The sequence below is a fragment of the Erinaceus europaeus genome, chromosome 20, assembly GCF_950295315.1.
Source record: "Erinaceus europaeus chromosome 20, mEriEur2.1, whole genome shotgun sequence".
Lineage (NCBI taxonomy): Eukaryota > Metazoa > Chordata > Mammalia > Eulipotyphla > Erinaceidae > Erinaceus > Erinaceus europaeus.
In genome coordinates this window covers 4804336-4832240 of record NC_080181.1, presented here as the reverse complement: position 1 = coordinate 4832240, position 27905 = coordinate 4804336, and the positions used below count along the sequence as shown (strand labels likewise).

At 49.8% G+C, this 27905-nt stretch overlaps 1 protein-coding gene across 1 annotated transcript in view; it reads right to left on the bottom strand.

The window, feature by feature from the left end:
• Nucleotides 1-27905, bottom strand: part of ARHGAP42 (Rho GTPase activating protein 42) — a 139337-nt gene that overhangs the window by 6151 nt on the left and 105281 nt on the right. The window contains exons 5-21 of the mRNA XM_007520717.3: nt 27245-27346; nt 23578-23688; nt 18907-19011; nt 17129-17258; nt 15821-15921; nt 14629-14738; nt 12735-12813; nt 11670-11709; nt 6924-6986; nt 6453-6527; nt 5829-5913; nt 5578-5636; nt 4687-4792; nt 3179-3338; nt 1575-1719; nt 741-1097; nt 380-533 (exon numbers count right to left, since the gene is read on the bottom strand). Coding sequence (XP_007520779.1) covers nt 380-533; nt 741-1097; nt 1575-1719; nt 3179-3338; nt 4687-4792; nt 5578-5636; nt 5829-5913; nt 6453-6527; nt 6924-6986; nt 11670-11709; nt 12735-12813; nt 14629-14738; nt 15821-15921; nt 17129-17258; nt 18907-19011; nt 23578-23688; nt 27245-27346 — 1982 coding nt within the window. The remainder of the gene's footprint in view (nt 1-379; nt 534-740; nt 1098-1574; nt 1720-3178; nt 3339-4686; nt 4793-5577; nt 5637-5828; nt 5914-6452; nt 6528-6923; nt 6987-11669; nt 11710-12734; nt 12814-14628; nt 14739-15820; nt 15922-17128; nt 17259-18906; nt 19012-23577; nt 23689-27244; nt 27347-27905) is intronic.

The following is a 27905-nucleotide window of genomic DNA, read 5'->3' as shown; positions in this document are numbered from 1 at the left end:
TTCTCTGCTGGGTTGATTCTTTTATTGCCACTAAGGCTGGGCTCAGTGCCTGCACTAGACATCCACAGCTCCTGGAGGCCATTTTTCCCATTTTGTTGCCCTTGTTATTGTTGGATAGGACAGGGGGAGAAAAAGACACTTGCTTCACCACTTGTGAAGTGACCGTGGGGACTGGGGGTCTTGTGCATGGTAATAATGTGTGCCATCAACTGGGTGTGTCACTGCCCGGCCCACCGCGCTGTCTGAGACAAAACAGCTGCTTTTTGTGTCTTGTTAAGAGGAGCCTGTCCTCAGTGAGGAGAGAGAACTGAGTCTCTCAAACTAGAGGCAGCGGCAGCCCCTCCCACACACACACACACGCGCCCCCGTCAGCACTTACATGGAGCCTGGCCGCTGGTAGCCGTTGCTCGCGGTGTCCAGCCTTAACCTGCTGCACATTTTTGGAGGCAGATCTGGGTTCACTGGGGCTTTGGGGGTCTCTTTGGAACCTATGGACGTAAGGCTTTGAACGGATCCGCTGTAGCTCTTGTTTCCTAAAGAGAAAGCCCAAGGACACAGGCAGGTGCTGTTAGACACAGTCAAGGTGGCCAACAAAAGGAAGCGTTTTTCTCTGCACCCAAATGAGAAGATACAGGATGTTCTCTGCACACAGCAGTCATCTCCCAGCGAGACTGCAATTTACAGCAATTAGAGACCGCACAGGACTGGGGAGCCCAGGGTGTCAGCGCCCCCTTGCTCACCTTCGGCCGCAGGGATGGAGCGGAGAGAGGGAGCCGAGAGCCCGCCGGACCCCTTCCTGGCCAGTTCTCTAGGTGGGGAGCCGTCCCCAGGGCCAGTGACAGAGGTCACGCTCTGGCAGTCAGAGTCTGCGTCCGTCTTGGTTGCATCCTCTCTGGAACTTGACTCAGGACTCGTGGTCCAGAGGCTTTTCTGTCCGTTGGAGGGTGATGGGGATGCAATCCAGGGGATGCCCCCCGACTTCTCCCTGGGCGGGCAGGGGGCTGACTTGCTGGTGCTGTTCTGCTCAGAGGAGTGTGAGGACAGAGACTCAATGCTCCCCATGGGGGTACTGTCTGGGCTGCTGCTGTAGGAGTCGCCTGGGGAGACAGGGACAGAGGCTGTGAGGGCTCAGCAGTATCCTCTGCAAACCCACTTTCCATGTGGAAGCATGTGGAGAGAAGGGGCATTCCCTGATGCCGTGAACCCATGGACGGGGAGACCAAACATCTGTCTGTCTGGCTTCTTCACTCGCTGAAGCCCAGAAACCAGCAGCAAAGCTGCTCGAGGTTGTCAGCTGAGAAGCTTCCGAGTGATGTAAGAACCTAGCTACTTAACTGGGTTCTTGATATTTCCAAAAACTTGAGGAATGTCAGAAACATTCAACGTTCAAATATTTCTACATTAAAAATCCCGTTTTCTATGGTGGCAGCAACCTCCCCTCTTTCAGACACTCTGATATCTAGGGCGCTGCCATGAGAACATGGTGTGAAAGGCAGAAGGGCACTGGCTGGCTCCTGTGTAGCCATAGTGAACTGCTGTCCCTCTGTCCCGAAGGGAGGTGTGACCGTACTTACTATCCGGCTCTGCCAGGCACGGCGTGTAGCGGCCCCTGGGCTTGCGGGGGCCCGTGGACAGGCAGATGGCGCGTGTCCTCCGGGAGCTGGAGCGAGACTGGGGCTGAGGCAGAGGGATGCTTGGGTCCGGGGCCGTGTGAAAGATCTGTGTGGTAGACGACAGAGACAGCCCATCCCACTCATATAAATAAGTGTCACCTAGAATAAACCCCTCTGTGAAGACACACGGTTATCTATTAGAACAGTTTCTGACTGCTATGCTATCTCTATATAATTTTTTTCTTTTGCCTCCAGGATTATTGCTGGGGCTCAGTTCTTGCACTATGAATCCACTGCTCCTGGAGGCTATTTTTTTCCCCTTTTATTGCCGTTGTTGCTGGACAGGACAGAGAGGAGGGGAACACAGATGGGGGAAAGACAGACACCTGCAGACCTGCTTCACTGCTTGTGAAGCGACCCCCCTGCAGGTGGGAAGCTGGGGGCTCGAACCGGGGTCCTTTTGCTTTGCGTTACCACTCGGCCTCTGTCTCAGTTATTTTTGACAAGCATGGGGAGGGTGTAGAGAAATAGGGCATCGGTGGTGAGAATGGCAAGGTGCTCTAGTCTTTTTCAGGAGTGGGAAGGGAGTTCTCACCATGCTAAAAACACATCCAGAAACATTCCTTTGTGAGAGGTTGCTTACAACACAAGTCACTGACCCAAAGTCAGAGAAAGAAAATGCCAACCAGCCCTAGGATGCAGGACTGAGGTGGTGGGAGGGACAGGCTTACTCACATCTGAGAAGCTGTGCACTTACAATCACGTGTTGTAAGTGTTGCCTCAGAGAAAAGGGGTTTTCAGGGGGGTCGGGCAGGAGCGCAGCAGGTTAAGAGCACGTGGTGCAAAGCACTAGGACCGGTGTAAGGATTCCGATTCGAGCCCCCGGCAGGGGAGTTGCTTCACAGGTAGTGAAGCAGGTCTGTAGTTGTCTGTCTTTCTCTCTGTCCTATCCAACAACGAACGACAATAACAACCAGGGCCAGGCGGTGGAACACCGGGTTGAGTGCACATGTTTCAAGGACCCAGGTTCAAGCTCCTGATCCCCACCTGTAGGGGGAAAGCTCTACAAGTGAAGCAGTGCTGCAGGTGTCTCTCTGTCTCCCCCTATTAAATAAATAAAAAAAAATAAAATAAAAACAGTAATAACCACAATAAGGCTACAATAAGGGCAACAAAAGGGGGGGAATAGCCTCTAGGAGCAGTGGATTCAATGGTGCAGGCACTGAGCCCCAGCAGTAACCCTGGAGGCAAAGAAAAGGGGTTTTTAGAAAACCACCTTTCCTGAAGGACTGTGTATAGAGAGTTCAAGACTCTTTCCTTTGAATACTTTTGTCTTACTGGGACCATCACCTCTGCTGTAGAATTAAGAGGCTGAGACAAACTCTCAGTGCTGAGTAGGCCCGGCAGACCACACACACGCCAATGGAGAAACATCCTCAGGAGGTGGGTTATATAGTTTCTAAGACTGAGCCTCCACTGGAACCCGAGATCACAATGTACAGCTCAGAGCTGCTGTTAAAAGCCACGTGCACACTTCCATATGTTATCGTGAAAATCCAGCCTACCTTTTCATAGTGTTCTATGAGAATTTCAACCACAATGTTCTGAAATTTAATATTCATCATGGCAGCCACGGTTTCTTCCTGTGCTCTCATCAGCGTTGGGCCAAATATGACCCCCAGGTTTGAGACTGTCATGAGATTCTGCTGGCTGTGTAGTGAGACTCTGCAAACAGAAGTGACAGAACCTCTCAAGTTAAATGTTTAGCTAGTGTGGTGCACTTTAATCTACTGGTAGCACAGAAGGTAAAACACGCCACTCGCGGCTAGTGTCGCAAAACTAAAGTTCACCTTGTTTCTGCATCTAAAAATCAAAGGAAAGTGCAGAATATAGAGTGCAGCAGTATTTCACATGAGCACACATCGCTGTGAAATCTGTAGCAGACAAGAACAGTGTTACTGTGAATCGTGGCATTCAGCTAACTAAGCGGCGTGTTTAAACCTGTATTTGGGCTTTGGGGCTGTGGCTCTCCTGGTAGAGCACACACAGTATCAGAGGCAAGGGCCTGGGTTCAAGTCCCTGGTCCTCACCTGCAGAGCAAGGCTTCATGAGTGGTGAAGTGTTTCTCCCCCTTCCCTCTCAACTTGTTTCCATTAAAAATAAAAAAAAAAGGTGGTGGGGTGGCTGCCGGGAGCGGTGGCTTCATCCTGCTGGTCAGGCGCCAAGCCCCAGTGATAACCCAAAGTGGCAATGAAAAGTTGACAGCTTCTGAATCTGGACTTTGATTTTCAACAGCATGGCAAGCAAACCTAAAATAAACTAAACGTGCCACCATTGCCAAGTAGTTCTGTGGCGATTGATCTTACTTGCCCGAGTTGTTACACCACAGCTCAGCGGGCCGCACGTCAATCTAGATGTTCAGCGGCATTTCTCTACTGAGATCAGCCCAGTCTGCCTGAGTAAAGCAGTCATGTGGGCCTCCCCCCGTCAGTTGAAAATCTTGATGAAAAAGACTGAGGCTTCCTCACCTAGAATTCAAACTGCAGTAGAAACTTTTCTCTGGGAACAAGAAGTCAGCCTGCCTTGCCAGTTCCCATGTCCTCTGTTGTGGAAGCTGTGCCTCAGTCTCCTCCAGATACATGTGTGCACATGGCTTACGGGTACCTACACCCAGCCGCTAGCTGGCTCTGTTTATCTGGAGAGACTGGATTAACGCAGTGTCTACCTACTGAGGGGCTGGACCGTGTGCAAGCCCCCAGCTCCTCCCCAGAGGGGAGACTTAGGAAGCACTGCTGCAGGCACCTCGCTGGCTAGCTGGCTAGGACTACCTACCGCCAGAGTATCCAGAGGTGGCAAGCTCTACAGGCAGTGGGGGTTCTCTCCCTGTGCCCCACCCCCACCCCAGTGAAATAAGAAAGGGAGAAACTGAGTTCCGAGAGAGAAGGAAGTGCCTTCACAGCCCCTCCTAAGTGCAGGTTTTCAAATGACAGAGAGCAGCCCAGGCTTCTGAGCTTGCTGAGTGGGCTGACCTGATGGGCAGGCACTGGGGGCGGGGGCAGTGGGAGGGAATTACTTGACCAGGTGCTTTATCAAGATGTCCAGCATCTCTCTGTTTTTCTCCGGCAGCTTGTGCACCAGGGCGTGCACGGCCTCCACCCGGTAGTTCTGGTCATCAGACTCTGGAACAGAAAGGGTTGCACATGCAGGCTCCCCTGCCTCTAGTCCTCTGTGCGCATACGTGCACTGCTCACGCCGCTTAACATGGCTGCCTGCGGTCCTGAGTAAGGAGGCAGGCAGGCCTAACTCACTGCCTGGCTGGCCCCTGACACCAAGGCCACGCTGAAGTCACCTGGTGCCAGCGCCCCCAAGCACATCTCAGACAGAAAGATGACTAATAGCTACTGTTCTAAGGGGTCAGAATTACTGTGCAGACAATTTGACTTTAAGCCCACACAGTGGTGAATCTAAAGCAAATCTACTCTGTCAGACAAAAGCCCCAATGCCAACACCCCTGCTGAACAACAAGGTCCAGGGGACAGCCCCCACTCCAGGACCCTCTCAGTCCCGGCCACGGTAGCCAAGGTGACCCAGACCCAAGCCCGGAAAACCCGGCTGGAGAGGGGCACCTATTCAGGCGAGCAGCAGAGAGAAGAGACGCTCCACCAAGAAATATGCCCAGTTCCTTCCACGTCCTCTAGTCCCACCAGACTATTGTCTAGGTCTTATTACGTGAAAACCAATTTCACTTTACCCTGCAGTTTCTTCTCTGTGGTGCTGGAATGTCATGTACATGCGATTTCACTGCTCCTGGGCCAACTTGGAAGGAGGAGGAGACACCCCGGGCCATGCTAATGGTGGGGCACATGCCCTACCTGGTGAGCTATCTCCTCACACACTATACTGTGAGATAACCAGAGCAGAGGGTGACTCGATTCAGCTATGCAGGCAGGTGGACGTCACTTACTGACAGCAACAATGAAGTCCTTGTGCAGCTTGAAAGTCATCAGCGGCTCCGCAAGGCACCTGCAGAGGGGGGAGCAGGGGTCCTTCCCTCAGTGCTGTGTTAGGCAGTTACTGTCCCTGCGGGGACCAGCACTTCCTCAGACACCAATGGCCCATAGCACAGGAGCAGGAGAGGACGCCTTGCATCTTGCTTTAAAAGCACGTAGAAATCAGCACCGCTAACACTGCGCAGAGCCCAGGGAGCCTCCTCACCTGAGGTAGTTTTTCAGCCCGCTTGTTATCGTCTTATTGTCCCATAACTCGATGTCGATGTCCATGTCCGGGGGGGACTTGGGGGCTGGAATGAACAGGAGAGGTCTGAGTGGTGCAGGAAGGTAGGGGACAGTCACTTGGGCCAGGGCACTGCCAGCACTGGTGTCACTGCTCCCCTGGGCCCCGTGTGGACTATCCTGCCCGGCCTCACAGTTATTATTATTTTTTGCCTCCAGGGTTATCACTGGGGTTTGGTGCCTGTCATCACCATGAATCCACTGCTCCTGGTGGCCATTTTTCTTTCTTTCTTAAATGAGAGAGGATGGGGAGAAAAAGAGGGACTGACACCAACAGATGTGCTTCATCACTCGTGAAGAGTCCCCCCTGCAGGTGGGGAGCAGGGTCACGGTGATGTGTGAGCTTAACTGTATGCCACCGCCTGGGCACAGGGACAGGACAAGCTCAGTACCTTCTGGTGGTGCCTCAGCAGCAGAAGAAATAAAACTGGACATTGTTCTTTTAGCTATTCCTTGAAAATACTCAAAGACAAACACCGGCCTGCACCTCTGTTAGTATGGATATGTGAAGACGATGAGAATGAGTGGGAGGCCTCACTAGACTTACAGAATGTGGTTGTCATAAGCTTCTGGACCTTGGAGTTGACGCCTCCGATGCGGTAGAGGCCCAGGATAGTGATGCCTGGAGGGAGGAAAGCCACAGACGGTGAGACTGGCTCTGCAGACACAGGCCACTTTCCCCTTTAAAGATGGGAGACAGACTCGACAGAGAACCTCCTCACTTCTCAACACAGTTCAGCCTCCAGATGACAACTGGAGCAGGTGAAGAGGGAGGTGCTGGCCCTGAGTGCTGGGGTCCCCAGGGAGCAGGACCCCTCACCTTCCCACAGCTTAGAGTGACCAGCAGTCAGACAGGCAAGGCGAGATGGGAGTCCAAAAGTATGACTTTGGGTGAATTTCTATCAGGTCTACATTCATGTGACTCAAAACGAATCACTAGTCAGTGAGTAACAGTTTCATTTTCTGCATGGCTTCCAAAGAGGCGGAGGACCAGGCTCCCCGCAGCCACACCACTCACCTCTTGTCTCCACTGCCTGAATGCACTTCCTCACGAAGTTGAACCCTGCTTCGTTCAGGTACACTGAGAGGAGGAGAAGACAGCAGTCAGGGCGCGCACTGCTGCTCTGCTGCTACACGACATTCACTGAAATCACAGGACTTGCTCCTCAGTTGAGCCAGCCTGCTACACTGCCCCGGCTTCCCGGGGGACATAGGGAAATGCAGTGTAGACAGCACGCTTTGTGGGCTGGGGGGTGGTTCTGGATTTCTCGCTCTCTCAAGTTCTTAAGTCTTAAAAATAAACAAGCAAATTAAGATGAGCCTGCACTGTGTGTCACTAGTTCTAAACCAGCCCCCCCCCCCACCCCCCACGGGAGTCTCAAGGAGGGTTTATCAGGCCGCTGCAAACGTACTGCTCTTACTTTTAAGGTATACAGCAAGATGCTAACTCACGTTTCCTGGTTCCAAGCCAAAAGTTCTTGCCATTACATTTTGTATATTTAAAATAATAGACCCGGGAGTCGGGCGGTAGCGCAGTGGGTTAAGTGCACGTGGCGCAAAGCTCAAGGACTGGCATGAGGATCGCGGTTCGAGCCCCTGGCTCCCCACCTGTAAGGTAGTCGCTTCACAGGCATCTTATCTTTCTCTCCCCCTGTCTTCCCCTCCTCTCTCCATTTCTCTCTGTCCTGTACAACAACGATGATATCATTAACAACAATGAAAAACAAGGGCAACAAAGGAGAAAATAAGTAAATATAAAAAAATCAAAATAATAGACCCAAGAAATGGCTCAATGGGGAGATTACAGAACTAGATTTAAACCACTCAAAATAGTAACTTATTGTAATGGCTTTTAGCCAGATTCTCTTTGCTATTGTAGATTTTTTTTTCTTCACTGCCACTAAGGCTCGGTATTGGTAAGACAGATCTGCTCTTCCTGGCAACCATATCCCCACCTCCATTTATTTATTTTTATTCAGTAGGACTGAGGGGTGGGGAGGAGGGGGAGAGAGGGGAAGACAGACAGAAACACCTGCAGTACTTGTCCCTCCCTCATGCAAGTAGTATAGGGGCTAAAACCCGGGTCCTTGGCAGGGTGATGTGTGCCACTACCTGGCTCTGGAGCTATTCTAGAGTCTTTAGATTTGGGGATGTTAAAATCAGAGTATTTTTTATGGCAAAACTTAACAGTAAGAAAGACAATTTAAACCAGTAAAAAACTGCACCGGCTTCCACTTAACGACAGTTGATTAGACACATATAGAAGGTTTGGGTCAAAGACACCAAACATGTCAGCACAGCAGCAGGTGGACAACTGAGAAAATCCTGGATATTAAAAACCATCGATGTTGAGCTACTAAGGTTTGAGAGACGTGGGATGGAAGCAGTTCACCCAGAAACTGCAGGTGTGGGTCTAACACTTTAGTGACCGCTTTTGAAATCCATAGATTAGAAAAAAAAAAATTGGTGGGCAGGACGGTAGCGCAGCAGGCTAAGTGCACATGGCACAAAGTGCAAGGACTGGCGTAAGGATCCCTGGTTTGCTAAATATACGTGCAACAGGTTTCCTTTTTTAAAAAAATTTATCTATTTTCCCTTTTGTTGCCCTTGTTTTTTTAAATTATTGTTGTAGTTATTGTCATTATTGATGTCGTTATTAGGTAGGACAGAGAGAAATGGAAAGAGGAACTGGGAAATGTTATGCATGTACAAACTATTGTATTTAATGTTGAATGTCAAACATTAATAAAAAAATTTAAAAAAAAAAGAAATGGAAAGAGGAGGGGAAGACTTCTCTCTGTCCTATCCAACAACAACAAGGGCAACAAAAGGCAAAAAGATGGCCTCCAGGAGCAGTGGATTCGTAGTGCAGGCACGGAGCCCCAGCAATAACCCTGGAGGCAAAAAAAAAAAAAAAAAATTGTCCAAATTAGGGGCTGGGTGGTTATGCATCTAGTTAAGCACACGTTACCATACGTAAGGACCCAGGTTCGAGCCTCTGCTCCTACCTGCCGGGGGGGGGATGATGCTTGTGCAGTGAAGCAGGACTGCAGGTGTCTCTATTTAATAATATATATTTAAAGAAAACACTTAATCGCAGGTGGCGCAAAGCACAAGGACCGGCGTAAGGATCCCGGTTCGAGCCCCCGGCTCCCCACCTGCAGGGGAGTCGCTTCACAGGCGGTGAAGCAGGTCTGCAGGTGTCTGTCTTCCCCTCCTCTCTCCATTTCTCTGTCCTATCCAACAACGACGACATCAATAACAACAATGAAAAAAAACCAATAGCCCAAACTACAACACGCCTTGCCACCAGCGGGGACGCGTCCTTTCTATTTCCAGAAGGCACTTCAGCAGTGCAAAAGCTATTGATCCCAATATAATTCACACAGCAGTGAGGAAAAGAACAGACTTATTCTCCCAAACAACTAGCCTGCAAGAGTCCTGGTCCCCTTGTGGTTCTGATTTCTTGTAGCCGTGCGGAGAGCTCCCTGGCCTGCCCTCTGCTGCGCTCAGCTGACAGGCAGAGGTGACACATTGCTGTACTCTCTCACTGGTTTTTCACGTCTGCATTTCACACTAAAGCACTCCTTCCTTCTCACAGACAACCAGTGCTAGCAGGTCTTGAGAGAGGGACAGCCACTGGTGCTTGGGGGGCCTTGGCTCTCCTCCAGGACAAGCAGTACACAGGGCTGCCCCGAGCTTTGACCCGCCTTGCTCCAGGCCCCTGTGTGAGGCAGATGAAGCCTGTGCTGATGGAGGTTGTAACCACAGGACTTCTGAGAAATTCCAGAAGGAAACTATCTAAACAGCAATAGGAAGTTCAAAAACCATTCATTCATTCATCACCAGAGCCCTGCTTGGCTCTGCCTTATGGTAGTGCTGGGGACTGAACCTGGGACTTTGGGGCCTCAGGCATGAGAGTCTCTTTGCAGAACCATTATGCTATCTACCCTCATCCAAGAAACAGTTTCCTAATGAAGTCGGGCACTGCAGCTTCGTACACCAGGTCTAAGAGAAGCTCTCCAGCATAATGGACCGAGGCCTCAACGTGCTTGTGAGTCACCCCAGGTTAGGTGACGGGGGCATCAGTCATGGAACAGTTGTGAACAGAAAGCAGCTGCTCTTAAAAGACCATGTGCTTGAATGCAGGCACAGTCCTGGCAGGCTGTGACTCACTAGGGAAAAGGGTACTTAGTACTAAGCCCATGGTGAAGGAGGAAAGCCCTAAACCGACAGCCTCAAGTCCCAGGTTCTATTAATAAATTTTAGGTCCTGATGAAGTATTCAAAATCACACAGCAAAGACTCCAAGGGCCTGAGAGCGCTCTGGTGTATGTCGGGTTGAGTATCTGGAAGCATCATTCGCACACGGTGACAGTCTGTGGCTGCGGAGAGCTTACTAGCTTTAAAAGGACCTCAGCTCTGAGGCTGGTTTTACTGTTGGCACTTGTCGTAACCCTGACGTCAACCGAGTGGTGGTGATGCTTCCCTGTGCGTGTGAGCAAATTAGAGTTCTTAGAAAAAGTGTAAAAATAAGTTATATAGATGTGTGTACTGTGTTTTCTTTCTTCACCAGAGCACTGCTCAGCTCAGGCTTATGGTGGTGCAGGGGACTGAATCTAGGACTCTAGAGCCTCAGGCGTGTGAGTCTTTGGCATAACTATTATGTTGTTTCTCGTCCTCAAAAACAAGTTTGCTTTTGGATAGGGTGGTGCTCTGTAAAGTAGACAAGACCTTTTGAAATCACTGATGTTTCTTGTGTGATTTATTTAGACTGTCTAACATACTTAAAGGGGCAGTGAGCTCTGTGTTCACAAGTCAACTTACTAGGTCATAGAAGTTGGCAGGTTTTAGAAATATTCTGTGTGTCTTCAAGTCACGACATACTGACATACCTTTCTTAGGGAATTGCAATTGGGACAGTAAAAAGTACAATTTTTGTAATGGTAATGACATGTCCGAAGAAGCTAAATGATTCAGTGTACATGTGGAAGAATTCTCAATATCTGTGGAAAATGCAATCTGAAGTGGTGGATTTAGGAATGAAACTGCTATGTCATTTGAAAATAGGCTCGAGGGGAAAATAGCTTCAAGTTGGAAGTGAGATTTTCAAGTATTTCTTGGAATTTTCCAGTATGCATTTCAGTAGTTTCTGAAATGAATCACTCAGAAGCACAGTCCAGTGAAAATGCCATAGCGGGCTGCCCACACACTCAGCAGTTGTGGCTTGCACACGAGCGCTTTCCCAGCTTTTGTCTCATTCTAAATTTAACCTCTGGCATTGCCAATAATGAGAGCCGTGCTCTGATTAAAAAATGTCTATGTGTGAATTTAGGTTTCATGAAAATTAGGTTCCCCAAAACTTGACACTGTGTTAAAAGAGATACACAGTGTCAGAAACAGACAGACAAGCTGATCTAAGCTGAGGAGGCAAGGTGGCAGGTGACGAGAAGGTCCTGAGTGTGGAGCACATCTGTGGGGAGGTCAATACTAAGATGATCTCTTTTGTGCAGAGGCAGGTGGGGACTCGCCCCTGAGTTGTGTGCATGGCAAGGTGGCACATCACCCAGTGAGTTGTCTGCCCAGCCCCTACTTGCTCTTGCAGCTTGGTGGTTGGAACATAAGAAGCTTCTGGAAGATTTCACCTTTGCCACAGCAGCATCAAAAGACTTGGTGAGTCGCCATCCCTGCCCCCAGCTGACCCTGCTTATCACAAGGACCTTGTGACAAAGAAAGTGTGTGCTAACAGTGGGAAAAAGACTTACTTTCTTCTTTCTTGCTGATAATGGCAGGAAGGGTATAAATCTGCAAGACAAAGGAGGGACTCAGTCACTGGAGTGCAGTCTCAGAGGAGGTGAGCCAAGGGCCAAAGCCCCACATCCCAGCTGCCTCCCAGCTGCCTGTGAAGCACCAAGTTTTGTTTTTACTCTAACACTGACTGACATCTTTATCAAGTGCAATAAAGTCAAGAATGACAAATGGAAGGATAGACAGAGTTTATGTTTTCTTTCATGAAACCCAACAGATGTGAAATGACTTGAATGGCGCTAACATTTCCCAGAGGCTGGGGGGTGTGGTCACCCAGCTGTGGAGGGGCAGCGGCTGGGCACCTTGCGATCTCTGCAGTGAGAGGGCTTTAAGGAAACCATCTCAGCACCAGGACAAACCCAGCTTCAACACACTGAGAGGAAGCTACATTACACAAGGATAAACAGCAGCCCAGTAACTGGGAGAAGGTCCGTGCACACTCCACATCTGACAAGGGATTGATGTCAAACGAAGAAATGACACAGCTCAGCTACAGCCAGACAGTGGACAGAAGATCTGAACAGACCGTTTTAAAGACGACACGTTTATGACCCACGAATGTGGAATAATGCTCCACTTCACTTATTAGACAAACTGTAAATTAAAACTACACTGGGATTCACCTCACAGCCATGAGAACGCTGGGCAGGATGCAGAGGGAAAGGAGCACAATGGGGTGACACCTTTGGGGAGCAGTCTGCAGTCTCCAGCAAGTCAAAGTGGGGGGACCGGGAGCCTACTGCCCAGGCATGGAGGAGAGGGCATATGTGCTCCCGTTACCTTATAATCTTGCAAACTGTTAATCACAAATGCGTTTTTAAAAGTTGCCTCAGGGCATCAAATGGTCCTTGAAGCTGGATTTTTGGCTTTGTGAGATGACACCAGGAGTATGGTTGGGTCTGTCCTCTGGCCTGCTGTTCTAGCATGTTTGATGGCACTGAGAGGTGTGAACACACTTGCTGTCTGCCCTGTGCCATCACCAGGACACTTGGGGCTGCCTCGGGAGACCCGGTGCCTCTTACCGGCTCTTTCCCGTCCATGGCCTCTAGCCAGAGCTTGCGGTTGGCTTCAGAGAAGGCTTGCAGGGTGATGATGCCATGCCTACGGGGATAGAGCAGAAAATCACTGTGGACAGACACAGGTGGCGTCCTGAATCCCCATGACTGCAGGGAGGGAAACTGTGAAGTGCTACAGGCACAAGGCTCACACGCACTACAGACTGCCCCTTGACGTCACCAAAAAGATGGCGGAGCTACAGTCACCCCGAGCTCAGAACCACCGGGACAGAGCGAGACGCGGGCAGGGTTAAGGTAGCACAGCAGGACGGACAGTCTTCTCGTAGCACTACTGAACTGTTAAGAAAACAGCAAAGCCCAAGTCTTTATCTATACTGTGACCACAATATTAAAGTGGTGTAAACACAACTCCAGAACACTGGGTTAACTGAGCTCGCTGTGCGGACAACTCAGAAGTACATTTAAGCCATTTAAGCCTGTGGCTCAGGGAGGGAGAGCAAGAAGAAAACGCCAGTCCACCTGGTGAGGAGAAGCATGAGCAAGACATGTAGCTCTCTTGTAAATGGGAAACAAATCCTCAAAGTGGCAGAAAGAGGGAAAATGCCAAGGAGAATGAAGTCATTGTAACATTGCCAACCACACAGAATCACCAGCAATACCCGTCAGCTGTATAGCCCATACTGTGCAACAGACATTTCTTAGTGTGTTAGTAACTCCCAGAGGATGCTTGTGAGGGCACTTCTCTCCTGTTTTAACAACAGTGCCCTCAGGATCAAGGCCAAGACAGACAGCAACTGCATGGTAGCATCTCTCTGCCCCTGCAGTCCCGAAGTCTCTACAACAGGGCTGCCAAGGCCAGGAGCTCCAGGGGTGATGAGAGAGTGTGTGCAGAATCAGTTAATTTCTCTGCCTCGACCCCAGCTGTTAATGAGCAGTGTGGGTGTGTAGCTCTAGTGTCACGTGTATTTCCACTGTCCTCACAATGCATTTTCAACTTGAGTCAGAAAAAGAGGCCACAGCAGGTTTCCTGTGGTGCTAGGGCTCAAGCACATGACACAGCACTCGACTTTCTTTGTGAGCTCTTGCTCCACCTTTTCTAAATAAAGGAAATAATTCTGTTCAAAATCTGATCTGAGCAACAAAGATATCCAAAACTCTTGAAAAAAGATTATGGGATGCACAATACTAAGCACAAGGACCCGTGCAAGGATCTGAATTTGAGCCCCTGACTCCCCACCTGCAGGGAGGAAGCTACAGAAGTGGTGAAGCAGGTCTGCAGGTGTCTGTCTTAATTTCTCTCTGTCCTACCCAATAAAATGAAAAAAAAAAAAAAAAAAAAAAACCCTCCAGGAATAATGGAGTCACAGTGTAGGCACCAAGCTACAGCAATAAGTATGAAGACAAAAATAAATATATAAAATAAAGATGATATATATTATTTTTAAGAAGTCATTTTTCTATTAATGAGTAGACTGGGATCTAACTCCAATTAAAAGTTTTAAAGGGGTGGAATAGCCAGTCACACGTGCTGTCTCTAGCATGTGAGGCTCAGTGTATTTCTCTCTCTTCCCCCCAGAAGCAAGGCCACCAGGCTGGGCCCCTCCTCACGGAGGCTTCCCAGACTTCTCGCAAGGAAGCTTTCTAGGCTAACTTTTTGAGTCTGCTTTCTTTCTCTTACTTTTGTGCTGCCAGTAGTTTTCTGGGGCTTCACATCTACATGAATCCACTATACCTGGTGGACTTTTTTTTTTTTTATCCCCCTTTAATCTAGAATTTGTTCAACATTGTCACTGTTTTTAAAGAGTGGCTGAGAAACGAGCACCAGAACGCTGCTTCAAGTCTGCCTGAGCAGAGACACAACTTAGCTTAGAAAATACCAAGTGGGAAGAAGAGCTCAGACCTTTCAACGACTTCTATGTCAAAGCAGAAACGCTTGTCAATTGAATCTGTTTTCCGTCGGATACAGGATTTTAATTTGAACATTTCTGGCGAGCTAGTGACAAGGCCATTCTGAAACAAGAAGGGGGTGGGTTATTGGTATGAAGAAAAGGCACCATGGAACATATGAAGCAGACACAGAGCTGTGGCATTACAACGTGAGGGCCGAGGCCAACCCACTAGAGTAAATCTGCTAATTGAGAATTTAATTACGTGCACAGTTTAGTCAGGGTTCTGTGAGATGCCTGTCCAGGCTCTTGCTATACTATAAAGAACAGAACACTCGGGGAAGATACGGACTCAGTTACCATCGCATCACACTGGCTACACAGAGGCTGACTTGGATGGAGCACTGCTGTCTGAGCCGAGGTCTCCAGTGCAGTGTCCTGTAGACCTGCCTCTGCATGGCAGTAGCATCATAGCTGGGCCCAGAGTCTCAAGAGCTCTAGCAAACGTACACAGGCAGAGCGTACGCAGCCCACACACACCTGCTCGCTGGAACAGCCCTGCCTGTGCGTTTACCCAATGTTTGGTCACTTCTGTTCTCCTGGGCTGTGCGTCTCAAGTGCATTCCTAGAGCGCTGGCTTAATCTACTGTTACTAGCTCACTGACGGGTGTGCGGACAGTTCATTCTCTCAGGAGCCCTCTGGAACAGAAACGAAGCATAACTGCACCACTACGTATGATGGTCCTGTTCTAAGGCTTCTCTTTTCTTGTGTTGAGTCTCTCTGTTTGCTCAGGCTATGCTAAACACTATGCACAGGAAAATGGACTTGAGTATAGATCTAAGGTCTCCATTGCCTTCAACTGCCAATCGTACCCCGATTCAGCAGTGAGCCCTGCCATCTGGATGCTTTCTCCAGCACTTGTATTCTGCCTCTGAGTCTGGCTCCTGAGAAGTACTGGCCATTGCGCCAGTAGACAATCCTGGCGCGGGCGCGGTCAGCCCCTCCTGCCCCATGCCGCCGCCAGCAACGCTGCGACACAGCTCAGAGGCCGGCACACTGTGGGCACTCAGGGTCTCCTAGTCCATTATCCCCCTAGGCCAAGTCCCAGAGGGCCCTGGACACTCTGAAGTCAGCGAGGTCACTGAGGAAGGCAAGACGTTGTGGCATGTTAGAGAAGCAGGCAGCACAGTAAGAACCAAGCTCACCATCTTTCCACTGGACTTCACTTCTGAAACGCTCATCGTGAAGGTCTTACTGCCTTTGTCGTAGGTACAGTAGTGCTTGATCCACGTGAAGCCGAGCGGCCCTGGGGTAAGGGAGCAGAGGGCACAGACCGTATCAGCAGGTGACGGCGGTTTTTAGTGCCGTGACGCACAGCAGACTTTCAGAGCACAAGGGGGCAGGTGCAGTTCCCTGCCTGGTCAGAGCCCAGGGCCGCCGCACCAGAGGAGAGAGTTAGTTAGAATGCCGCCCCAGCTGCTTTAACTGCTCTCCTGGCTTCATCTTCGTGGGCCACTTCACTCCTGTTCAGAGCCCTCTGGTGGTGGCTCCTCTCACAAAGCAGAAGTTTTGTCCACAAGTCCCACCCTGGTGCTACACCTCTGTGCCGGGCTGACAAGCCCCTCCGGCACTCTGAACGCAGCCGCTGCGTTTCCACCCCGGGCCCTTGGCATCCCCAGCCCCAGCTGTCCTTCCACATCTGGATGCCTCACACTGGGGTGCTCCTCAGAGCTACTCCTCCGTGTCACCCGCTCCACCCTGGGCCTGGTATCTCTCACCCTACTTTCTGGCTACTTCATTTCCTTCCTTCGCATCAGGGTTATCACTGGGGCTTGGTGCCTACATGTAAATCTACTCCAGCAGCCTCTTTTCCAGAGAGAGAGACAGCCACAGCACGGCTTCCCCATGGGGGAGCTCCAGGCCAGAGCTCCTTACTGCCAGTGTGGGGAAGATCCCACAGACAGCATCTGTGGAGACTTGGCTGCAGACAAAGGTGACCCCAAAGGAACAGAACCCCATTCACACGTTTTTTTCCAGTCCTAGATGGGGGTTGGGGCTGTGCAGCAGGTTCACTCTGCTGGGTGCCACGTGTGCACCACACACAGAAGGGGGAGGTGAGCTGTGTCCTTGGGGCCGGAAGCAGCCTGGACAGTGCAGGAGGAAGTGGCTTCGATAACTATTGAGAGGCCACTGCAACGCTGGCTGTTGAGAGCCCGTTCTGACCTCGGGAGGCTGGGGATGTACCTGACTTGCCCACAAAGCAGACTGAGCAAAGGAGTCAGGGACGAGGCCGCAGGAGGGAAGCACGGGCACTGTCGCCAGGTGATTTCCCAGAAAGCCTTCCTTTGGGCTCAGTTGTCAGGATTCGAGTCGTAACGAACTCAAGACAGTCAGACTCCAAATTCAACACACACCAAGTAAGAGTCAGGGTGGGGCCAGAGATACACTGGAGGTACAGGCCGTCCAGTCCTCCCCAGGCCCCAGTACAGGACACAGCGCGGCCCAGGACTCACGTTTCTCCTGCACGTACAGGTAGCCTTCCACGGTCCACTGGCTAGGTGGGCGGTAGTCCTGGCTGGCCGACTTCATCCTCTGCATCAGCCGCTCCACCTCCTGCCGGGTGCTTTCGAAGTTATTCCTCGTCTGGAGGAGACACAAATGGCAACGGCACTCACTGTCTCTGGCCTTCTGTTCAAACTACAAAGGAAAACCTGTGACACCCCCCCCCCCCCCCCGTCTCCTGGAGGCACTGAGTAGGCGCTTTCTCCCCGCTTGCCACAGCACTAAGAGAGATAGGATGCCGAGTTACATCTTAGGTAGGGCAAATCAAATACACAGATACTCATATTTCTTTGAGGGAATAAAAACAGCAAGAAGAAAGGTTCACCACTCTTATTCCAAACACTTTTTGGGGAAGAAACTTAACTTATGCTTGTTTCCAGAAACCCGGACAGACTTGGCAGACAGTCAATATATCTCTCTCTCATAATAACTCTGCATTCAGGCCACATTGTCTCAACAGTACACATATGGAAACATAAAAAATCTTTACTCTTAAGTCAGTCAGGAGATTCCTCTAAACTCGAGGCTCAGAGCCCCACCCCCATTCTTGTATCCTATAAATCTTAATAACTTGCTTTTCAAATGTAAACAAATTATGATTCCTGGCTTGTGCAATTTTCACTTTAATATTTACTGAAAAACCCAAATGCACTCCATATTGAAAAAACATAGACTGAATTGCATCTGAAACTGGACTTCCTAAAAGAGAAATCTAGGTTAAATAAAAAGCTGTGACTCGGAGCCCACATAATACATCCAACTCCACACTCCCCATGGACGCTGCAGCTCTGGAGTGCCAGTGATCACAGGGCAAGGGCCAGATAAGCACTACAAGAAGAGTGTCTGGAGGAAATGAGGTGAGAACTCATCCAGTTGTTTTGGCTACGGAGCAGAAGGCATTTAAGGTGTCAGAAGGAACTTCCATTTACAAAAACCCCAACAGTCAGGACTGCGTGATTTGTCAGGTGTGGTTATGCAAAAATAGGCTGGCAAGTTTTGCTTTGGCCTCTGTAAGGCAAAACTGTGTAACCAAGCAATCAAATATCAAAAGGGTTGATTAGTCAACTTTACAAGATAAATTCTGATGAGACAGACAAGGCATTTGTACATAATTCTCACTTAAGCTTTTATTAAAAAAAGGGAAGGGGATTGTGAAAGCATCCAAACCAGATTTTCACTTGCTCTTTAAACATACCATAAATATGCTACACATTCAGATGGGTGGGAAGGCCCCCCCCGGGGGGGGGGCGGTAGGGCAGCCCCCATTCCACAAACAGATTTGCTCCTCTCAGCAGATCAGATCTGTGTAACGTCACCTCCTCAATTCCTGAGCGCAGTGGATAAAGGCTGACGTTCCCAAACTCACAGGTGTCTGCATCTTAGATGCTTTTACCATTATTGTCATCATTGGATAGGACAGAAAGAAATGGAGAGAAAGACAGACACCTGCAGACCTGCTTCACCGCTTGTGAAGCCACTCCCCTGCAGGTGGGGAGCCGGGGGCTCGAACCAGAGTCCTTACACTGGGCCTTGTGCCACCTGCGCTTAACCCTCTGTACTACTGCCCTATAATATTAAAAAAAAACAAACCCAAGTTCAGCTCTTTACTGGTGTACTTTCAAAGCAATAACTAGAAATGAAGTCTTAGTGTGCTTAGGCTGTGGGATCTCAGCTGCCACCACACCATGTGCCTCCTTCCCCACAGAGGGCCCTGGAGACAGAGACTTACATTCTGCAGGTTGAACTGCAGCTGCTGCTTGTACGGTGCAAACTCCTGGGCGAGCTCATAGCCCTCATGGTAAAAGGTGAATAAACCCTGCAGGAATGACAAAAGCTGCAAAGAAAGAGAAGCCATGAAAAACGGTTTCCTAAAGAAGACGATCCAGTGGGGAGACTGTATTCTAACCTGATCTCACAAGCTAATCCACCTGCAGTCAGTCTAGCAGAGCAGGCCCTGGGGTCTGGCTGCGAGGCAGGGACCAGAGAGGGTGGGTCACACTGCGCTGAACTCGGGTCCTGCCCTGGACAGGCACACGCAACGAAGAAAACTGGAGAGAGTGGAGTGACAGGCTAGAGCCTCGAGAGCTTACAGGAAAATGTGAAGACAGAAAAGACACCAAAGAGCAAACCAGCAATAATTACCCAAGGGAAGGATTAAGAATTTGGTCACAATAACAAAAATCATAAATATATATATATATATATATATATATATATATATATATATATGTATATATTTTTTGCCAGGTGAAACTCTGAAGATTACCACAAGGGGGCAGCACTGATGTGCATTTTAAGCAAACACAGGGAATATGAGTGAAAAACTCTGAAGCTCAGATCTTTTAGATAGTCAAGGTAGAATCTTCAGGAAACCACAGTTTATATGACCCTCACTTTCTAGTCCCCGATTCATGTGCACTAATTTACTATTTTTTTACAGAGGAAGTCGATGACTTGTGCGAAGTAAATTACCCGGGAAATAATGTATTTAACAAGTTTTACTAAGATCTTTGTCCACAGACTCCCCAGCCTCTTTTTACAGTAAAGTCAGAAAATATTTGAGAAGTGGCTAATGCTTTTCTAATTCAAACAGCATCACGTGTCTGCAAATGATGATTTTAAAGTAAGGAAGAAACACAACGGGAAATCATTTTCATGTGTCAGTGCCGTCCCACCACTTCCTCTGTCCTGATCCTCAGCAGATAAAGCCCAGCTCTGGTGACCTGATGCGCCTCTCCCTATAAAGCAGTGTTCCCTTCAGAAAGCATACCCTTTCCAGTTGGCTTTGAAAAATCATTTTTTCTTTAATTTTATACCAGCAGGTATATTCAAAATTCAAAATTTGAATTCAAAATTCAAAGCTGAGTATTCAATTGATTCGTCTTCAGTACAGTGATGCTATGGTTTCATCATCAAAGTATCTAAGAGTATACTAGAGTATCTTAAAACACAATGTGCATACACTGTATGCCGATTAAAACAGAATTCAAAATACCTTCCCTTGTCGCTTGAGTAGGTAGTCAAGATAAGAAAATACTTTGAAGTATCGACATTTGCCTTCTAAATGTTCAACTAACCGTTTATGAAGTTCTTTTGACTACTGTGCCATGCCTTGGTGTCTATAATTACTTCACAAACTGTCTTACTGCAAACTGAATAAAAGAAGATGGCATTCTAACATGGTCCTAAGTACAAAGCACTTAAATTCATAAGGGAATTTAAAGAGTATCTGTGATTCCTACAAAACACCCTGCTTCTGAGATCCAACTCCATCAATAAATCTATATGTAGAATTCTGAGTCCCTCAGTAGCACAGACATTAAGTTCTAAGCTCACAGACCCTGCTGAGCTCCCAGGAAGAAGTGTCTGCTCTTTGGGAGACACGGAAATAGTGCGTGTGCAAAACACAGAAACCCCTCTCAAGCCCAGTCAAGGACATAGACCACTCACTGTGGGCTGCACCACCAGAGCTGCTTCTGGTGTCAGGCACTGTCCCTGAGGTGCTGGGATCGTGGAGTCTGGGCCATGAGCATGGCAAGGCGCATGTCCTACCCAGTGAGCTCTCTCCCGGGCTCTCTCAGAGCTTCTCATCTACAGCAGCTGTGGGGGCAGCGTGGGAGCCATTCAGTGCTGGTCAGGGCCTGTTGTCAGGTGCGTGACCTCCGGCAACTGGCGAGCTTCCTGGGACTAACTTCCACGTGTGGTAGGGCAGGGAGTAGTGGCGCACACAAGGTCAGTTCTGACTAAGCATGCTCCGGGAGCTACCAGCACACACACCATGTGCAGCTAGTGGGTCCTAGAGAATAATATCCTGACAAAGGCTGAGGCTTCCAAACCACAGGCCCCCAGCCAGCCATGGGATGGACTTGTGAGCGCCCAGGCGCTGCCCCTGCAGGCGAGCTGCTCGGTCCAGCTCCCCTCCCACCTCCTAGTTCCGTGGGTGTCACGAGCTCCTCCAAGCAAGTAGGAGTCAGAGAAGCTTATGTGCAAAAGTTCAAAGATAATGGCATTTCTCCCTCCTTGGCCTAGCCTTCAGCACAGACTCGATCTTCTGAGCAGGTGGTGTTTATCCTGCAGAAACTCAGCATCCAATGGAAAGCAGTATGACATTTGAACAAAGTGCCTTTGGGACTGGCGAAGTGGTGCACCGGGGCTATACCAGACATGTATGACTGAGGTGTCAGGTTTAGTCCCTGGCACCCCCCTTCCACCAGAGCAGTGCTCTGGTCAAAACATCAGGAAGGAAAAAAACCAATGAAACACTTCACTTGATGCCATATGTACAGATGACCATTTTAACGTGTAGCCACTATGAGAGGTAATGAAGGACAGAATACTGTGCACGCTTTATGCTCCTTTACAGGCTAATGTGCACCTCACACTAAACACACCCCTTAACCCAGACTGTCCTGGTTTCCAGTGCACAGCTGCTCCCACTGGTGCAGGGACAGACAGCCCCCCCAGCTCCTCCGCCTACCTTCCATGGCAAATAGGACGGTCTGGGGAAAAGCTCAACAGCTGGGGTTAAAATGCTAGTCCTCTGCCTACAGATGTTTCCTTGGGATAAAAACACCAGACATGGGGAGTCGGGTGGTAGCGCAGCGGATTAAGCACACATGGCACAAAGCGCCAAGGACCGGCATAAGGATCCCAGTTCGAGCCCCCAGCTCCCCATCTGCAGGGGAGTCGCTTCACAGGGGGTAAAGCAGGTCTGCAGGTGTCTGTCTTTCTCTCCTCTCTCCATTTCTCTCTGTCCTATGTAACAACAATGGCATCAATAACAACAATAAAAAGACAAGGGCAACAAAAGGGAAAATAAAGTTAAAACAAAACACCAGACATGTTTATTGCTAATATCAAGTGAATTACTACTTAACTTTACCTCCCACAGGATTCTGCTGTTAATTCTCAACTGTCTGGTCAGATTATGTGATCTAATGGGAGCCTCCGTGCCCTGTATTGGATGTTTATAGGGCTGTCTCTCAGTTTACGAATACTAGCCCTAGAGCATCTGGCTTTATTCTAATGCTTGTTTGTGAAAATAAATCTGTGTTAAGGCTAGAACAGACCGCCAGATTTCTGCAATATGAAACTAATGCAACAGGAGCTAAACTTCTACAGAGTAGAAACTGCCCAGATACGAAAATGGCCTCATGTGCTTATGGCTCCTGAGTGCTTTGCTTCTGAAATTGAAAAAAACATGTTCCTCCAAGTTAATTCGTAAAAGCACAACCTCAAGAACAACATGTCTGTCTCCATCGTGTCCACTTTTAGACATCTCGTTACTTAAATGGAAATGAGTGAAGCCCAGGGATGAGGCTGTGCAGACAGACTAAACTGGCAGCGTTATTTGCTTTGGCCAGACTTTCGAATCGGAAAAAAGCCGTAGCCAAGAAAACGCTGTGGGAGGGGGATGCACCGCACTGATGTGGCCGTGGTGTCAGGAGAATGGTATGCGGCACAAGGCCTGGCAGCTCACCTCCAGCCCTTACGGGGACTCGGTGGCCCGTTCCCTCTGTCACCACAGCTCACATCTAGATGGCAGGTGGGGCTGTGAGCTGGGTGAGCCCATGAGGGGGTGCAGGGAGCCTAGACTGGGGGCTCTTGGGTAGACAGGGTATCTAGGAAATGGGGAGGAGTCAGGTGGCCGCCCTGGGTGCTGAAACTCACCAGTCTCAAACTAGCAAAAAAAAAAAAAAGGTCCCGACATGATCCCAGGGACAGCAGACAGCCAGCACTGGGGGGGAGGCCACGGCCCACGGTAAGGGAACAGCTCCAGTGCCCCAAGGGCAGCCTCAGTTGCAGGACTTGGGGTGTCAGGACATGGTGCTGGGTGGGGCTGTTCCCCAGTTCCTTGGGGGACCACCGGCCAGTTGTCAGGAGATGCATCAAGTCACCTGGCGCACCACCTGCACTAAACTAGGCACACTGCTCTTTCAGTTCTTACGCTGGATGAACAGTGTTTTTCACAGGGCAGACACAGGAAAGGGTGTTCGATGACACCAGGGCTTTGCTCTCGCTGTGCTGCTGTCCCCGTGGTGAGCACCAGGCAGTGGCAGGTGGTCCTGGTGACAGCGGCATGAAGACCAGCCATCTGCTCTTTGTGGGTGCTCCCAGGCCTCCTCATCCTGATGCAAGAAAAGAGCATCCCGTGGGGAGTCAGCCAGCCCTGGGAGGAGGGTTCTGTGTCTCCTCGCACACACGCACTCGTCAGCCCTCTAGCAGACCTTCTAGGTGCCGTCAGCATCGTGGGGAAGAGCCGCGCACAGCAGCCGGGCTAACTGCAGTGCAGCCGGTGGCAACGCCAGCCGCAGCCCACACAGCTCCCTCCCTGTTTTTAATTATGATTTTTCCAGAAGATGTTCTACACCTACTGTTTTATAGTGAAATTGAAACTTACCGGTTCAACAAATTCAAACTTCTTTTTTTCTTGCACCTCTTGAATTTTAAAGACATACTCCAGCGAAGCTTCATAGAAGTTCTGGTGTTCTCGGTCGATCTGTGTGTCTGCCTAAAGAGCAAGAGAGACGAGTCAGGACGCAGAGAGGACCCCATGCCCGTCCTGCCCTGATGGCGTCATTGAAAGATAAATCCCGCAAAACGTTGCAGTGTCTCCATGGCTGTGTTCCTGGACAATAAAACTTAGGAAAACACAGTCCTTGTCCAGAGGGATGTGTAAGTCCCTGCTGTGGGAGGAGAAATAGGCTGACAGGGTAAGCACAAAGCATGTGCTTCAGCAGGAGAGGTACTGAGAAGTGCCCGTGAAAATCTGGCGTCGGGGAGGGAGAGAATGCCGGTGGGGCTCATAGGGTTTTTGATTATATAATAAAAGATTATATAATTTATTATATAATATAATAGAAAGATAAACTAATGGAATGAGAGGAAGTGGTGGTGACTTGCACTGCTTCTCCTGATGGATGCAAGAGGAGGATACTGCACCTGTGCCAGAGCTCCAGCACCACATGGGAGGTGCTCGGCAACAGGGGAAGTTCTGGTGCTGTGCCCCCCCCCCACTTGCTAAATGAAAAATTAGTGGATCAATAAACCTCTGTCAGTGCAAGGCCCTGGCCCCAAGGTGTGTGTGTGTGAGGAGGTGGAAGACAGGCTTGGGGTGCGGAGTCTTATGTGTGAAAACCACAGAGCGTAGCAGGCCTGGGCTGCAGAGGCAGTGAATAGAGGGGTGGGGAGCTGGGCGCAGGCCGGGGTGGATCTGAGGCCACACAACAGAGCCCCAGCCAAATGATAACACACTACCAATGCCACACACTGATTTTTTGTTTGCCACCATGACATCACAGGGTCTTAGCATCTGCACAGTTCTACTGTTCCTAGTGACTTTCCCCCCTTTTTCCAGGTAGATAAATGTGGAATTAGGCTTCAGGTATGGAGAGCAGAAGACCTTATAACTTCATCTGAGGCACCTTTGAGAACAACCACAGGCTTATTTAGACATTTCAAAACTAGCTTGTTAGAAGCAACTCACTAGGGGTCTCAGAAGCTGACAATTCCAAGCTTTACACCAGTATGTGAGGATATACGTGGGGGCTCCATACAGCAGGTTCTGGGCCTTCCAGCCTAACAGGCAGGGAAGCTCACTGCACCCCACTGTGTCTGCTGAGACTGTCTGAAACGGGGTGCAGGACAAGCAGAGGCCACGATGTGCCTCAGGGTAGGCGAGGGCAGTTGGGGGCTCGCTGGGTCGAAGTGTTCCCTGGACGGGGCTGCCAGAAGCCCGAGTCTGGCCTGGTGGGGTCCACACCTCTGCTGTCTCCTCCTGGCAAAACGCCCATCCTGGGGTGGTGGGCTTCCTACAGAGCTCCTGACACAAGAGTAAGATGCCATTTCCTCCAACTCACTAGCCAAGCTCAGCCCATCAGCAAGGAAGGTGGGAGGGGTAGTCAGAGTACAGGGGGAGAACCATCTGCTATTGGCCAGAGCTCATCTCCAGTGCAGACAGCACAGCTGCTCAGAGCCTGCGGGACCCCCACCCCCACCCCCAGATAGCCAGGAAGCAGCACCTCACTGCAGTGAGCGTGGATACAGGAGACTCCAGGCTGTGAATGAAAAGGAGGGAGGGGAGGAGAGGGCAGGGGACCAAGTGCCCACCTGAGATAATATGCAGAATAACAAAAACAACAAAACCTAATGAATGAGAAGTGAGAATAGCAATCCAGTTATTAGTATTTCAAGACACAAACCTACTTTCAAATAACAATTTGTGTTGTCCATCCGCTTCTAAACCTCACCCCCCCCCACACACACACACTTAACCTAGTATTTCCCAATGCCTTCAGGTGCTTTTCCAAAAGTGACTTTCCACAGTCACGCCTGGCTTGACTTTTGGTCGGACTGTATTTGTGCATTTACCCAGTTGTATGGTATGTGCTGCTCGAGATATTTCTGATTTTTTGGCATTGTGAGTGACACTTGAGTGATTACACAACAACAATTTGTTTAGGCTCATTGCCGACCATTTCTTGGGGGAGGAGGCCCATCAACAAAACTGAAGCTCCCTTGCAAAATTAACTCTTGCTGACCTACCATGTCAGACTGACCCCCAGAGTGACTAAATGTATGTTCCTACCAAGGAAAGTGGACACTGTCTAATGCACTGACATTCTGGGGGACTATTAACTTGCACTGCTATTAAAGACAGTCTCAAGACACGGAAACGTGTACTGTGTTTTCTAGTTCTTCGTTGATGGAATGTGCTTTGAGGTCCCTGGGCTTTGCCCCATGAATTTTTTATTCCTCACTGACTGGCAGACACATCTAGTGTACAGCAGATGGACACCTCTGTCGTGTGTTGCATGAGGTCCCTAACACCGTGCCTTCCAATTTGACCTCGGGTCTTTTGAACTAGGTTGTTTTTACACACACCCGTCTTTCTGCACTTCCTTTATGATCCTTTCCTTTTGCTTTATGCTTAGAAATTATGCAACACATACCAAGTATGAATTCTCTTCACCTACTGTGAATTCTCAGTCTTGACAGTCTGTTTCCAGCTCTGTCTCCTCCAGTCACCTGCCTGATCAATGTCTTTACGCTTTGTCAATACCAGCTGACCCCTCGAGTCCTGCAAACGGGCGGTTGCTCATCTGCCATGAGCAAACGGAACAAGGAGCCAGCTGTCAGATGACAAGGCACAGAGGGATCTTCCTGAGAACAGCTTAATAAGCTCAAGAGCCACCAGAGAGCCCGGGAGAGGAGCACAGGACTTTTAACAGCGCTGCACAGAACCAAAGACAAGACGGCAGCATCTCCCCAGAGCAGCTCTGCTTGGAGAGGGTCGAGAGAGAAAGAATCCAGTCACATGCTGCTTGATGCCCCCCAGTGCTCTGAGGACCTGCTTTGGCACAGATATGTGACATGCTGTATTGTGAGGGGGTCTGCCACGGCACAGGTGTGCGAGTGTGTGTGTGTTGGGGGGGGGGTTACTACCTTACAGGTTTTCCAGGCTCCAAGTAACTAGAGAAACAGAGCAGACTCTGTTCTAGCACAGCCGGAAGACACGCAGGGGCACGCACAGCAGTACGAGATCCTAAGTGAGGTCACCAGGGAAAACTGCCATCCACTCTAGCTACTTCTATACTGGGACATTCAAACCAGCAGCCAACCATCTGCCTAGCAGTCTAAAGACGATGGGGGGCAGGGGTGGCGCATACGGCACGGTGCTTAGGGATGGTATTCCAGCCCCTGGTCCCCACATGCAGGGAGGAAGCTTCACGAGTGGAGCAGAGCTGCAGGCGTCCCTTTGTTTATATGTTGTGAGGTGGAGGGGCTGGGGCTGGGGTCGGGCTTTCCTGTTCCCTTCTGGGCTCAAGCCTCGGGTTTCATAGAAGCAGGAGGGTGTCTGTCTCTCTCTCTCTCTCCTATAATAAAAATAAATAGAAAGAATATCTGAGAGGCCCCAAATCATCACCAAAGCCCTAGGAGTCTAAGAGCCTGCTAAGACTGTAGGAAGCACCCCAGGGAGTGGAGCAGCAGAGGAGAGGATGGGGTCGTGCTGGAGCCAGGGCCCAACAGCAACGCCCTTGCCCACTTGGTTACGGCAGGTTACTTACCTCTTGCAAATGAGACTCCTTTTTCTTTGCAGACAGATTTAAGTGCTTGTCAAGAATGGAATAGTATTTCTCACTCTCCTTGTCAAATTTCTTCTTTCCATCCTAGGGAGGGACAAGAGAACCTTGACGTTAATCACTGCTGTCACTGTGCAGCTCAGCTACCCCTGCGGTCCAGCTATCGGCAACTAGAAGCAGCACCTGGCAGAGTGGAGGCAGGTGGAGAAGGGAGTGTGAACACACGTGAAGGCCTGTTTGGGGAGAGCAGGCAGCTTCTGGAGGAGCCTGAGTGCTCAGCAGCTGCTTCTCAGCAAGAGATCCCCATCTGGGAAGACAGAGCTAAGAGTGCGGGGAAGCAGCTCCAATGTCCTGGTGAGCCAGACCGTTATTCCCACAATAGACAAGGCATTGCTTTCCAGCCACAAAAAGGCTCCTGGCAGCTCTGCCAAGTCTTCACGTGGAGAAAAGCAAACATTTAGCCACAGGTAGTTGGGGATTATTGAGCAAGATAATGCCAAGTCAGATGAAGAGGCTGAACATCGGTGTCCCACTTTGACAAGCTCTAGGCGGCCCTGCAGGCGAGAGGGCTGCTCTCCTCTGCTGGCAAGTTTCTGCAGAAATCATGCCGCATCTGGGAGTCCAGTCTTCTCCAGCTGTACATGTT